Below are 15,604 nucleotides of genomic sequence, written 5' to 3'. Positions count from 1 at the left end.
ACTGAAGTTAAGATGGATGAAATCTTAATTTATCTAAACTGGTGGGCCTTCTATAGAGGGAGTCTAGGCTGCTTCCAATGTCTGACAGGTCTGTCTCCAATACTACAAGTAAGCTGAAGATCGAAGGTTAAAATCTATGGATTTTGCTACTTGACAAAGGAAATGTTCAAGTGAACACAGGTAATTTTTCCCTTTTAGGTTTGTACAGAGAACAATGAGATGCTAATCTTGATTAGACCCGTTGGGTGCTTGTGTATGACTAATTATAAATAATAATTAAGATCAAAGCAAGGGTGATTAACTGAACAAGTGTAACAGCTATAGAGGAAACTGAACCTTAAGACAATCCTTATAAAAGTCAAAAGGAGTAAAAGTTGCTGACTGTATTCAAGACCAGCAACTTTTAAAATGAAAGGTAAAGAAAAAAAACCTGTGGCATGATTTTTTTTTTTTTCTTTAAAATGTTTCTCTAACCAACCAGATTCTTCTTTAGAGCAAATTGCTAGAAATAAATTGGTATCTGGCACTTTGGATCTATGTGAAACTCCCACTCATAGGAGAGCACATGAAGCCAGATTCTGAATTCATTTACACCTATGTAAATGCAGAGTAACCTGATTGACTTCAGTTTACTCTAGATTTCCACTACTGTAACTGAGATCAGATTTTAGCCTTCTATTCCTGTTGTTGCTAACTATTGCAACTAAGTGAAACATTGAACCAAACATTAGCAACAGCTAATACAGCATAAATTGGAGGGAAATATTGCAGTGCACTTTATTTAATGCTTTTTTTCTTAAATAATCTCCAGTGCTGAATGTCATAGAATAATCTGAATAATAAACATGTTTGTTAGTATTCCTCAGGTCCAGCACTTCTAATTACCATTGCTGCTACTCTTCATCCAGGATGATGCCACAGGAATAAATGGAACTGGTAAAGGAGAAAGTACTTTTTGAGGAATGAGATGTTTACATATTTTAAAATTCCATTCCTTTTATCATTACATCTTTTTTCCTTAAAAATACAAAAATAGAGAAGGGCAGTGGTAATGACTAGAATGAGAGATGGTTTGGGTTTTCCATTTCAGGAAAGTTTACAAATACTGGTATTGGTATATTTAGTTGGGAAAAGAGAAGATAGAGAGCAAATAGAATTTATAAATAGGTGATGCAGGTAGCAACATCTCTAGTGAGGGTTGCTCAATGCTTCTTGTTATAAAGATCCTGTTTTCAGTAGCTTATGATTGTGCCAAACTTAAATCATTCAGGTTGAGATTGTCCATGATGGTTGTCTGGTGGTCACCCTAACAGCATCCCAAAACAACAACAGGCTCACTGATGCCTGGTAATAAGTTTCAGTTGGCCTCACCAGTTCAGTATACCCCAAGTCACTGATGTATCTAGAATGGGGATGGGCAAACTATGGCCCGGGGGCTGCATCCCAATGGGGAGCGGGGTCCAGGACTTGCCCTGCTCCATGTGTGCCATGGCTCCATATAGCTCCTGAAAGCAGTGGCATGTCCCCCCTCCTGCTCCTACATGGAGGCACAACCAGGCGGCTCTGCATGCTGCGCCTGCCCCAGGTGTTACCCCCACAGCTCAAGCAGCTCCTGGAAGAAGTGGTATGTCCCCTCTCTGGCTCCTACACTGAGGCACAGCTAGGTGGCTCAGTACACTGCCCTGAACGCAGGTGCCGCTCCTGCAGCTCCCACTGGCCGTGGTTTCAGGCCAATGGGAGCTGTGGGGGTAACACCTGGGGCAGGGGCAGGATGCGGAGCTGCCTGGTTTTGCCTCCATGTAGGAACCAGAGAGGGGACATGCCACTGCTTCCAGGAACTGCTTAAGGTAAGTGCGGCCTGGAGCCTGCACCCCTGACACCCTCCTGCACCCCAAACCCCTACCCCAGCCCTGATCCCCCTTCTACCCTCTGAACCCCTCGGTCCCAGCCCAGAGCACACTCCTGCACCTCCAGCCCCTCATCCCCACCCCAGAGTCTGCACTCCCAGCTGGAGCTCGCACCCTAACCCCTTACCCCAGCCCAGAGCCCCCTCCTGCACCCTGAACTTCTCATTTCTGATACTATCCCAGAGCCCTCACCCCAACCCCCAATTTTGTGAGCATTCATAGCCCACCATCTAAAAGGTGTCATGTAAGATACCTATAGAAGCTAATACCATGCTGAAAATTAATATTATTGTGTGGTGTATGTACAGAGGACAAATTAAAACACGGAAAATTGTTATTAAATTATGTTTGCCAGGCAGGGCTAAAGCTATCCCACTCCAGACAAGAATGTGGTTCTACTACCATAAAGGTATTTCCAAAGTACATTTGGAGACAATGGAAATGCAATTTACATAGATGATAAACAGGTTCAACAAGCAGAGGAAATGACCTTTCAGCATCATTGCAGGGAGGAAGGAGATTGTAGGAAACAGATCACTTTGTATTTTAGCAATAACCATCAGGCAAAGAAACCAGCCTGGAACTTTATTTTGCCACCAGACTTCATTGAAGCTGTGAGGAAAGCAACATGAACTTTACCTCCTCCCCAAAGTAATCTTCAGAAGAATCCATTTCAAAGGTGCACTAGACTATAAAAGAGGAGCAAAGAACCCCAAGTGATCTTTTACCTAAGAAGGCTGCTGAAATCGGAGCACTGAACCATGACTACTTAAACGGACACTCGGTGCATTCTTTTATGATGGCTGGAAGTGTCCAGTGAAGAGAGCGGCAGTCGAGCATTTTGAGGCGCTACAGGACAGGCAGTGACACACACACCCTTGCTGGTTTACATTGCACTCCAGAGCGTGACACTGCCTCATGCTGAACTTTTTTTTTTGCAAAGATTCAGCGTACATGGTTCAGTCCATTTGAAAATTTGGATTAAGGAAAAAGACATTGATTTGCTCTTCATAATGAACTAGTTGTAAGAAATTATTTTGAGAAGCTCTAACATCTCCAAACTTTGCAGCAGGCACTTGACATTTGGAAGGGCGTTCGTTACGGTGTCAGGGATTTGCCTTTTACTGTTCTTGTGAAAATTTGTCCAAATGTGGCCAAGTTATAGGCCTTCACATGCTTGTTAGAGACTTACTAGAGTTCAGCAGCTATATTCTCCAAAGATTACGTCTGCACTGAGCATGTTCTAGTATGGGGCTGTGGGAGCTGAGCAAGGCTTTTCGTGGAATTGCTTCTCTGGGCTGCTGTGGGGCTGATCACAGGGACTAGAGGGTAGAGGCAAGACAGATTGGATGAGAAACTGGGTGTGTGAGAGAAGTAGGGGACTGGGACAAGGAGCCGGGGTGGGGATGGGAGAAGGAATGAAGTCAGTTGAGGAGCCTGGAGTTGGGAGATTGGGACTGGACAGGGTTAGGGGAAAGACACATTAGGTGAGGAAACAGCTTTGTGGAGTGGACTTGATTGACTGGATAAGGAGCTTGTTGTAGAGATTGTGACAATGAGCTTAGTGAGGGAGGATGGGGCTGGGAGGAGAGCTTGTAGTGTATGTATGTGGGGGGACAGGCGCAGAGGCTGATGACTGGAAGTTGGATGATGGTGCAGTGGGAAGACAGATCAGACAAGAAGCCTTATTTTGTTCCTGTAACAGGGTAGCCTGACCGTTTAATGAATGGGGCTGGCTAGCTCCAAGCCTCTGGCCATTAACTGAATGCAGCTAAGAAGAGGATAGGTGTTCCTTTGTAAAGAGCCTGTTGTCATTAAGGAGAGATGAACAGGAAGCAGGGGCAGTGGAATGGTTTTTGGGAGAGGCTGACAGTCCCATGGGAGGGGAGGCAATAGGAGCTTACTGGCCAAAAAGGGCTCTAGGGAGAAAGCCCTGGAAGGTCGTGCTTCATTAAAACATCAAGTAAGGACTCTGCAGAGCCTGGAAGTATTGGCAGATTATGTAGAAGAGGTGCCCAGGAAGGAAGGCAAATTGATGTTTTAATGTGTTTAGTAAGAACCTAGTACGCGGTTGGGTAGTGGAGTGTGGGCGGAGAGCCAGCAGCAGGGCATAGGCGTGGGGAGCACCTCCAAGTTTTTTTGCATGGAGCCAGCAGCTGGGTGGTGGGACCGGTGGCCCCTCATAAAACTTTGGGATGCTGAACCATCCCCTGCACTCCTACTTCCCACACCTATGCTGGCACCATGCTGTGCATGCCTGGAAGTAGCCATCAGGTCTGAGTCCTAGGTGGGGTGGCCAGGAGGCTCCATGAGCTGCTCTCGTCCGCATGCACCACTCCTCCGTCAGCTCCCATTGGCTGGGAGTGCGGAGTCAGTGCTCAGGATGGGGGCAGCATGTGGATCCCCATGGCCCCCCTGCCTAGCAGCTGGACCAGGGGTGCAGCGCGATGTCCCAGGACAGATAGGGACTAGCTTGCCTTAGTGCTGTAGCACAACCGACCGACCTTTTAACGGTCTGGTCAATGGTGCTGACTGGAGCTGCCAGGGTCCCTTTTCGACTGGGTGTTCCGGTCGACACTTGGTCACTCTAGCCCCAAGCGCTGGCTCCGCAGCTCCTATTAGCCTTTGTTTTTACGAACTGCATGTTAATTCTAAACAAAATGCACTTATTTTCTCTGATTATTCTTTTTCAGAATAAAAGGTCAAAATTACATAAACAGTTAATGAGCTCTGAGCTTACATGGAAGAAGATAGTAAAATTTGTTGAAGATCATTTGGACAAGAAAGAGCAGCAGTCTGTAAATGGACATTTAAGAACTTTATTACAGGCTGCAAAACAAATAGGTAAGTCTTAATTTGTTAGTAATCTAATATCAGCCTGAAAACCAAATTTTAAGCTGATATGCGTTTTGTATTCTTTAGTTCTTCCCTCAGATATACCCTGAAAACTAAAGCCAATCTGAGTTACATATGCATAACTAAGGTTGGAATTTGGGCCTCAGGACATTTTTCTAATTTAACTTAATTTTCCATTTTCTGGAATTGATGCTTCTCATACAGTTAGAATGCTGTCTCTTATTGCTCTTTAATCAATTTCCAATAATTAAAAGGTGTTACAGTTACTTTTGACACATCAACTAGCAGAGAAGAGAACAAGTTTGGTGGTATCTACTTCAGTGCAGAAGTACTATAATAGTAGAGAATGGATTTTTTGATTACTTTATCATTCTGAAACTAGACACTTGGGAAACAAGAGACAAAGAAGAAGCCACTAATTTTAACCTCCCCACCACCCCTTTTACCAGTGTAGGGGACAGTGGAGTTACTGGTTGTTTTTTTTTGTTGTTGTTTGTTTTTGTTTTAAAGGGGGTGAGTGTGTCAAAATGAAAATGTTTACTGAAAAATATTCAGTTTTTTTTTTAAACAAAACTTTGAGACAAAATGTGTGGGGAAAAATTTGTTTTCAACAAAACCCCATTTTTTAAAAGTCTTTTTTTTGTTATTGTTGTTGAAAAAATTTCAATTAGCATTATTGGTGAGGTTGGACCACACTAGCTCCTAGTCACCCCTTGTCAGTATAAGGGTCAAGGAGATGTTTTGTAGGTAAGGAGGTATTCTTCGTTCATAGTTGATGCTTGGCTAAGGATTATCTCCCTGAGTTTGATGGTGGTAGGCTTAAATTTTCCTGTATTCTTTCCTGGTTACTGTTTCAGAAATCTCAAACAGCAGCCATAGGGTAAATATGACTGGTGGGGATTAAGCTATATAAACCTGTTATGTGTAAATATGACAGCTCATCACCTTGGTAGTCCTATGAGATCCAAGACATACATCTGTCAAGGTATTATTCCCACTTTGAACTTTAGCGTCCAGAAAGTGGGGACCTGCATGTACCCTTCTAAGCTTAATTCCTAGCTTAGATCTCATAGCGCTGCCACCAACCCAAAATATAGTGTTTTGGTACACTTCTGTCCCCCAAAATCTTCCCTGGGGGGACCCAAGACCCAAACCCCTTGGGTCTTAAAACAAAGAGAAATAAACCATTCCCCCTCCTTCCCCCTCCCTGGGTTACCCTGAGGGATACACTGATCCAAACTCCTTGGATCCTAAAACAGAGAGAAATTGACCTTCCCCCCGCCTCCTTTCCCCCCACCAATCCCTGGTGAATTCAAACCCAATCCCCTTGGGTCTTACACAAGAAAAAAATGAATCAGGTTCTTAAAAAAGAGAGCTTTTAATTAAAGTTTTTACTTTTTCTATCTCTGTAAACCCAGGTTGGAAAATGTTTATAGGGTCTTCAGTTTATATAGACTAGAGGGACTCCCTGCCCCCTAGCCTAAGTTACAAGTTACAGCAAACAGAGGTAAAATATCCTTCCAGCAAAATACACATTTGCAAATAAAGAAAACAAACAAAACACTAATCCGCCTTCTAGCTAGTACTTACTATTTTGAACACGAGAGACTGTTTCAGAAAGATTGGAGAAAGATCTGGTTGCACGTCTGGTCCCTCTTAGCCCCAAGAGAGAACAAAGAACAGCACAAACAAAGAGTTCCCTCCATCGAGATTTGAAAGTATCTTGGACCAATCGGGGACTTTGGTCAGGTGTCAGCCAGGTTCACTGAGCTTGTTAACCCTTTACAGGTAAAAGAGACATTAACCCTTAACTATCCATTTATGACAACATCCTTGCACGTGACTGCCTGAATGACATATACAGAAAGAGACTGCTTTGCTGTGGTTCGAGACATTTTGCTCCAAAGTAGACAACCCTTGGCCAGGCTGACATACAAAGTGACTTTTTTCTCTCTGGGAAGCAGCGTCAGTTTTTGCCAGTATCCACTCTGCGTTCAGCTATACTGGGCTATTTGCTAGATCAGAAATTGATGCCAGGTATCGGTAGCCAGGACGGTACACGTGGGTGGGCCCTGACTTGGGGTGGGCAGGCAATGATGGAGTAGGAGTGATCAGGGCCACCTTCCCCTCCTCCTACCTGTTCTTTGGGGAGGGGAAGGAATGGATGCTCTGGCCAGGGCCCCCAGAAAACTGGGGGAACTTGTAAAAATGTGCACCCTGTTCCCCCACCCATTCTGCCCCCCTGCCTGGTGCTTAGGGCTTGGCCTGCTGCGCCTGCCCAGTGCTCCCACTGGGGAGTAGGGTCAGGGACTTGCCCCGATCTGCCCGCCCTGGTGCACCAGCAGGGGAGCAGGGATTGGAGCTTTGCAAGCCCTGCTCTCTGGCAGGAGCGTCTGGTGGGCAGAGTGGGGCAAGACCCTGACCTGGCTCCCTGGTCAGAGTGCTGGGCGGGCTCCAGGAGCAGGCCAAGCCCCTGACTTCATTTCATGGCTGGAGCACTGGAGCGGGGCAAGCCGTCGTGCCCCGACCCTGCTCCCCAGCTGGAGCACTGGGTGGGAGGAGTAGGGCAAGCACTTCGGTAGGAGCAGAGCCGGGGCTATGGGGTGGGTCTGGATGCTAAGTGGGTGGGCCGTGGCCCACCTGTGGCTATGCCCCTGACAGGTATACTGGTATTAAGCTAAGGGACAGACCTGATTGCTTCAGAGAATCATGCTCCTGTACAAATCCTACATTGTTTCCTTGCCCTGGCATGATGGTGAGATTCCTCAAAGGACTCTCACACGGTTTTCCTCCTGATCTGGGAACTCTTTCCTTCCTGGGACCTTAACTTAGTATCATTTGGACTGATGGGTCTCCCCACTTTGAGCCACTGACTACTTGTTGTATTTACTGTCTATCAGTGAAGACAGCCATGAGTGAGGCAATTTCATCTGCTAGGCCCCATCCAGGTCCTCATCTTGTGCCCTCCTTACATGGCCTTTCACATGGACAGAGTCACTCTTGGGCCTCAACCTGAAGTTTCTGCCAAAGATAGTTTCTGACTTCCACATCAGTTAGTTGATTCATCTCCTGGTATTCTTCTCTAAACTGCATTCCATCCTGCGTACAATGAAACTTCAGATCTTGGATGTGAGAACATTGTCATTTTATCTAGAATTATCCTTGTGTTTTGCTACTGGTGGCGGCACTGCATTCAGAGCGGAGCACCTTACCAACAGCAGCTGCTTTCTGGCTGCTGAACTCTAAAGGCAGCACAGAAGAAAGGGTGGCAATATTGTAACCCCTTCCTCCCCCCACAATAGCTTTGCAACCCCTTTTTGGGTTGGGATCCCCAGTTTGAGAAATGATGAGTCTTAAGAGCTTTACGTGTTTATATTCTGCCATTTTAAAATACGTATTCATGTTTTGTTACAACACCGTGAAGTTTGATTTAAGTATCTGAAACCATGAAATTCAAGACTTTTAAAATAGTAAAGAAATTTATGAAAATGGACTGTGAATTCTATATATAATGACCAATTTTAACTTGCTAAGGCTTGGATACCCATAATATGGCAAGGATTTTACTAAAATTGTTGGGTCCAACAATCCTCCATACCCCACTTACATGTTTCCTGTTATATTTCTGCTACTTTCAGACCAATTGGAAAACAAAACTTGGCTTATCTATTTCTCGTACACCCATTGTTTTGCTCTACTGGCTGTCTACTGAGGTCATTGCAAACTTAACTGAATCCTTGGTATTATCTTTTGTTGAGGCACACAATGAACCACTCCCCAATTGTGTCCGCCTTATGGATCAATTATATTAAAGAAGACATTGCCCATATTGACACATATGGGCCCATTTTAACGATATGGTCTCTTTTTTTTTCTTTTGTCCATTTGGGGGCATACCATGCTATAAAAACACATGAGGGATTCTCCCTCAAAATATGTGTACAATTACTTAACCCTCTATACTTCCAGATATACGCCTTTCCACCGTCAAGCCATATAATAAGTTTATCTTTTCCTGGGCCACTATTTATAATCATTATCTTCTGCCGCATTGATGTTATGTTGACTAGTTGTGCCCACAGTGCTCAGTTTCTTGTCCAGACCCATTGACATTTTTATCCACTTAAGGTTAGAGATTTTGATGCTCTCTCCTTCATCCCATGGGATGGGTAAGGTTACTCACTGGGTATTTAATGTTTGGCTGCTCCTGATATTTGGCACTTCAGACTAGTAGGCTACACTCTATCCATCATCCCTATGGACCACTTGCATGCCATTGTGTTATAACTTTTCCCTTCCTTCGCTTGGATACTCCTTATTGATTCTGCACCTTTGGATTCATTCCACCATACCAGGATCCAGCAAGCGCTAATTCCCAAAAGAGTGTTGATCTTGGCTCTTTCTGTAAAACAAATAAAGAAGAAACCTTTTCCTCCCTAGAGTTTTTTTTTATAAACAACTTTTTATTTAAGATTTAATAGGAACGATAATATTTTCCTTCTCTTTTAATATAAGAACATTAATCAACTTATATACACTTGCTAAAAATGATTATCTAAGGCATGTTCCACAGGATCTTATCTGCTATGTCAATAGAACAATTAACTCTGTTCGTTTCAATAATTCCATAACCACTTTTTTCCATATTCATTTTTTAAATTATATCTGCTTCAACTTCTTTAACCCTATTTTTATGGTTATGGGTAAACTTAAGGGGATGGTACTCATGAGACCGTTGACTCCCTGTATTTCTTTTGAAACTGGGGTATAATGCATTTACAGCTCTTATCCTTGATATTCCCCTTTTGTTACAAGTCTTTTATTCTGAGACTCCCTTTTTTATAGGTTTCAGAGTAGCAGCCGTGTTAGTCTGTATCCACAAAAAGAACAAGCATCTGAAGAAGTGAGCTGTAGCTCACGAAAGCTCATGCTGAAATAAATTTGTTAGTCTCTAAAGTGCCACAAATACTTTTTTTTTTTTTTTTTTTTATAGGGATACTAATCCTGTTTGTTCTACCTTTTTCCCCTTCTAATTTTGCTACTGGAGTCACAACGATGGTTCCACAACATCCCCTCCTTGGCCTTTTTTCTTGCACGTGGAAAATAGCTGGGGTATTATAAAACTTGGTGGAGTTTTAATGGTTCCTTTGCTGCTCTATTATAACTCCCTGAATAGTTTTTGTCAGCCTACCTTCTTTGGGGTATCTATACTGGACCTAATCCCCCACTCCAAAAAGTAATAATCAGAACTTCTGCCTCAATTTTTCCATATTTGTTTTGTTTGTTAGTAGCCCAAATTTCCTTATGCTTTTGTGCAATCTCTAATATTTATTTTGGCCAGTTAGGCCATTCTGTCTTTTACACACGCGCACACCCCCCCTTCCCCCCCCATCTCACTCTGGGTTTATTAGGCTAAATTGTTCTATTCCCTTTTTTGTTCCCAACCGAAAATGCATTGGAGGACTAAATGGCACTTTGCTCTCTGCGTCATAAAATCTTTGCAGTTTCTTCACTGCTACTGGGCATCCATATAGACTTTTTTTCCTAATACTAATATTTCACCTTCCTGAGTGACGTAAGTGCTTATGTGTCCAGACCTATGTTGGCGGGAGAGTTTCTCTTGCTGACCTAGCTTATGCTGCTGGTGGAGATGGTTTTTTTTTAATGCTGACAGGAGGGCTTTCTTCAGCATAAGAGTGTCTTCACCAGATGCGTTGCAGTGGTGCAGGTGTACTGGTACAACTGTGCTACTGTATGTATAGATGTGGCCCCAGTCACCATCCAGCATTAAACAAAGTTAAACAACGTGTGGGGTTTGCTTAGTACTATTGCAAACACACCATTAACAATCATTTAAATCTTTTATTAAAGATAAAAGGTAAAGCATTTGAAATGTACAGTATGAAATAAGGCATTAATTTTAACAACATCCCTTGTTCCCTTAACCTCTAGTTGAGGAGAAGTGTTTTTTTTTAAGAAGGAAAAAAGTCCCATGTTTGATAGTCTTTAGATGCTATCAAAGATGGTAATACCTGTCCCTTTGGGGGGAAAAAGAAGCTGGTTGAGATGGGGTTGAACTGTTGTTAAAGTCTGATCCCATTTTGTCCTAGGTGGTGGTTGGGATTCATCAGTAGCCAGAAGAGGTGACGATGTCTTTTGGGTCAGTCTCTCTCACAGTCTGATCAGGACATCTTTCAGGATCAGGACAATGAGGGACTGGGGTTGCACCTATGATGATGAAGCTTGTTCTCCTGGCCTCCATCTGTTTTTCTCTATTTTGCCACCAAAGTCTGTCTTTAACCCAAAAAGGAAAGGGGGGGTGGAATAGTGCATTCTCTCATTTATTTTGTCTATCAGTTAGGCCTAGTTTTCAGAATTATGCATGATGACTCCAGTATCTCTTTATTTTAGACCCCATCAATTTGTATGTACAGTTGAGATTGTTTTCCACTGTGCATTCCTTTGCACTTAATAACATTGAATTTCATCTGCCATTTTGTTGCCCAGTCATCCCAGTTTTGTGAGATCTCTTTCTAACTCTTCATTGTCTGCTTTGGACTTAACTATCTTGAGTAATTTGGTACCTTCTGCAAACTTTTCTATCTTACTGTTTACCCCCTTTTCCAGATAATTTATGAATATGTTGAACGTCATGGGTCCCAGTACTGATCCTTGGGGGACCCCACTGTTTACCACTTTTCATTGTAAATATTAACTATTTATGCCTACCGTTTATTTCCTATCTTCTATAAAATTACTGTTTGTTATAAATTATTGTACCTTTTTATAAAGTTACTTACTTTTTCCATTTAAACACACAATTAGAGTAAATTTGTAGGCCCAGTTATTATTCCCTTCCTCACTTTGCTTGAGCATCACAGTGGGAGATGGGATCTGACATAGATGTTGGTCCTTACTCTATTTTCCTTGTAGCTTTGCAGCTAAGCAGTTTTAAAACCAGAAAATCTTTTCTTAGAAACCTGGGTGCTTAAATGCCTTGATGTATGACTTGAAACAGTCAGATTCCCATTTTCCAGTGGACTCAATGTCATCTGAACGTCTGTCTCATCTCACCTGCTTCTGTGGACAACCTCCCAGTGTGAAGAAATGCAAGCTAAATCCCCAGATTCCAACCCTTAAAGGCAATAGCCTCTTTAAACACCAATGAAAAATCATACCTTGTGTTTCCTATTCTCATGTAATAAGATCAGTTATGATGGACCAGTTCGTTGAAATAGCTCCCTTGATGATTAAACTAGGCTCAGAATGATGTCCCCCCAAGTCCTCTAATAAACTGTTAACTGGTTCTTCTTGATGAGAAAATGTCAGCTGAAAATCTTTCTGAATCCAAATAATTTCCTTTAGGAGAAGGGGAGTGATATGACCTGTAAGTGAGCTGAGCCTAGAATTTTGTTTTCCCTGAATTTGCTCTCATGAGCATGGGTAGAATGGCTAGAGGGATGGCCTAGTGCTCATCCATAATGTCCTTGCAAAACCCTTCATTACATTCTTATATGGTTCAAGGATGCCTAACATAGCAGAGCAAAATGATGCCCCTTCGCCATTTATCTTTTAGCCAGGACCAAACAAGGTTTGTTCTCTAGACAAACTAGGAACCAGTAGCTTAGTTTATGAAGACTTGCAACACTAAGTTAGTTTAAAATAAATCAGAAATATGTTTCCCAATTTTTGCAACATAAATAATGAGTAGTAGAACTTGTTAAATCTAGCCATCTTATTGAGTTAAATTTACCTAATTTAAGTTACAGGAATGATTTAAACAACTATTTTAAAATTACTTTACTAATGTTCAAAGTAACTTCAATCTTGCTTATTTTGCATTATTTGAATTATGCATTATTCAGTTTGTGGCCTGATGTCTCCAAAGGTGCTGAGTACCATTGACTTCAAGGTTTCTTAGCATCTTCTAAAACTAGTCCATTAAATCCTTGTGCAGAAAATCAATTTATTTGTAATAACTTTCTTCTTATATATGATGAAGACTATTTTAAATCCTGGCTATTCAGCTCTATATATACTATAACAATTTCTTTGTGTGAACAGGTGGTGACATCACAGAACTAGTTACTGAGTCTTCGTCATCCGAATTCTTGAGGTTTTTTTGTCTTCATGTCCAGTCCTTTTCTGAGGAGGAAGTGAAGTTAAAAGTCGATATGCTGTCCCCGAGATCTCAGAATTAATTTGATTGAAACCTATTAGAATTCCTAAGGATATTTTTTTTAATATTTTGGTGCTGACTAGATTAACTCAGCTTGCATTGCTGAGAGAGCAAGGAGAGATCTGGCTTATTCCACCCTAGATATAGAGAGAAGTTCAGGCTGCCCTGCTATTGTTCTTTAAACTCAAGACCAATGTCTTCAGGCAGGCACAGGTGCTATCACTTTTAGTTAGCCAATCATCAGCATTCAGGGTTGTCTTAGTTCTGATTAAATATTTCTAACTTGCACTGTGAGTGGCAGCATTATTTGTTCTACTGGGATACAAAGAAGTAATTGCTCTATAGCCTATGAATGAAAAAACACCTGAAACTTTTCAAAGATATAGAGCATCCATAATATTCTTCGTGACTTTTAAGGAACGTGATTTGTACTTAAGCATGAATATTTGAGGAGGTGTTTGTGGGTAGATTTTTTTTTGTCATTTGATTCCTAGGATATCCATGTCTGGTAATGAAACACTTTAAAGGAATTAAAAGTAACCAGGGAGCAGCCCAGTATTGAGTGCACTCATTAGAAATTATTAAATTAAATTTATCTTTTGCCTTTTTGCTTCCCAAAGCGCCTGATGTATTAAAGCTAATTTAATACAAAAGATGTTTTGGGTTTCTCTTGGTTTGTTTTTAACCCAGAACAGTGGTAAGCAAATAAAGAAAACTTAGGGGTATACAGTGTCTGCCAGAATTTACATAAGTCGTCATTTCACCATAAATTAGTATATTTACATATTACTTATGAAAGGAGACAAATCAAGAACAAGGCAAATGAAATCATCAGCAAAACCAGCAATAACTAAGTTAAAGGTTCTCTTGGTGTTTGGTTCCCTAAGAAGCTCTTATTGACACTGATTTATAAATATAAATGATAAAATTAATATTCTTTATGCTTTTGCTGATTTGAGCACACTGTAAATTTTTTTGTCCATAAACAAAATATCTGTATCCAGCATTAACTGATACAGATAAACATGATGTTGCATTAGTTCTAAAATTAGAATGTATGTATTGTACAGTATGCAGTAAATGCCTAGTGGCTGAATCGAGCTAGAGGAGCAGAGAAGAGCTTTGGCTTGATCTTGTGTTCTAAAGTAATTTAGAACGTTCAGTCAGGTTGCTTGACTTACATCCTCAAAACCTTCTCCAATTTTTAAAAATGTTAGTTTGTACAAAGAATATTGACAATGTGAGAATGTGTGTGTGTGGTTTTGTTTTTTTAAGTTCCTATAGGATACCAAAGTGATAGACATAGAAATACTTAATAAATAAAAGTACAACTAAAAAGAGTAAAAGCTATATGCTTTTTTGTTACGACACCTTTGTCATGTCACTTTCATTGCTCATATAACAGTATTTGGAACAACTAATTGAATATAGTTATGTGATAGGCAGTAAAAGAGAAATATCTTAGTTGTTAGAATTTAGGTAGTAAAGTTTTTTTTTTGTTTTTGTACACAGTAGGAGCTGAAAATGGACAAGAAGCAATTGAAAGTGGAGCTGTTTTTCTCTTTAAGACGTTTCACATGAAGGAATGCGTTGGTCATGATGAAACAAAGGCAATCAAGCAGATGTTTGGGCCCTTTCCATCGTCATCTGCTACTGCTGCCTGTCATGCCACATGCCGGATTGCTTCTTTCTTCACTGAAGAACAGCTTACTGCACTTATACGGATTGCTGAAGAGCAAAATGGTGATAACAGAGTATTCTTTGGTAAAAATATAGTATTTTCATTTGACATGCATGACCTGGATCACTCTGAAGAACTGCCAATAAATGGGGAGGCTGCTGAACAGAAAACTATAAGCTTAGATTACAAGAAATTTCTGAATAACCATTTGGAACACTTCCAGAATTGCTATGGCAATAACTCTGATGGCAAGTCATTGGAAAAAGTGGATGATTCTTTTCTGTGGTGTGAGGTTGGGAAGTTTCTAAATGAATCGCTAAAAGGAACCCCTGGAGAACCAACAACAGATGATCTCTGCTGCACTTTGTATGAGATGCTTGCATCTAGTAAAAGTGGTGACGAGCTTCAGAATGAGGTACAGTAGCTATATAAGTAATACTGTAGGAGAATTTATTTAAATGTGACACAGATAGCAAACTTTCCTTTTTTTTTTAATGACTTGTCTTGTTAGAGCTGGTAGGCAACCCCAACTTTCATGTTCCTGATATATATCTCCTACTGTATTTTCCCACTCCATACATCTGATGAAGTGGGTTTTAGCCCACAAAAACTTATACCCACTAAATCTTGTAGTCTCCAACGTCCACAAGTACTCCTGTTCTTTTTCAAAAGAAATTGCTCCTATAATAAACAGAAAAACATATATACAATGTCTTTCTGCCCAGCATACTACAAATATCTTAAACCGTACACAGACTTGTGTATAGTGATTTAAGATATGGTATTTCATTATTAAACACAAAGACAAAAACATGATACACTCAACTCAGCTATTGCCCCATGCAATTGAATTATAGCTTTAGCAATATGCCAAGTCTCAAAAGCTACCAGAATAGTCACGCATTTACCTTAAGAAGAAATTTCCTCTACCTTTAATGCAAGTGGACATCTTTTTTGCGGAAAACTGTGAAAATAATGAGT

The 15,604-nt window shown here is 41.2% G+C and overlaps 1 protein-coding gene across 4 annotated transcripts in view; it reads left to right on the top strand.

Moving 5' to 3' along the window:
* The window catches only part of ASCC3 (activating signal cointegrator 1 complex subunit 3), a 544,393-nt gene that overhangs the window by 26,323 nt on the left and 502,466 nt on the right, over positions 1 to 15,604 (top strand). For all 4 annotated transcript variants that reach the window (XR_012655518.1, XM_075063855.1, XM_075063856.1 and 1 more), the window contains exons 3-4: positions 4,601 to 4,751; positions 14,455 to 15,038. Coding sequence is in view for 3 of the 4 variants with exons in the window: in XM_075063855.1 (XP_074919956.1) it covers positions 4,601 to 4,751; positions 14,455 to 15,038 (735 nt within the window). In the remaining variant the exon portion in view is untranslated. The remainder of the gene's footprint in view (positions 1 to 4,600; positions 4,752 to 14,454; positions 15,039 to 15,604) is intronic.

This window comes from Chelonoidis abingdonii, chromosome 3 (assembly GCF_003597395.2).
Source record: "Chelonoidis abingdonii isolate Lonesome George chromosome 3, CheloAbing_2.0, whole genome shotgun sequence".
In the NCBI taxonomy this organism is placed as follows: domain Eukaryota; kingdom Metazoa; phylum Chordata; order Testudines; family Testudinidae; genus Chelonoidis; species Chelonoidis abingdonii.
The sequence above is the reverse complement of the archived record's forward strand: the minus strand, read 5'-3'. Positions and strand labels throughout refer to the sequence as shown.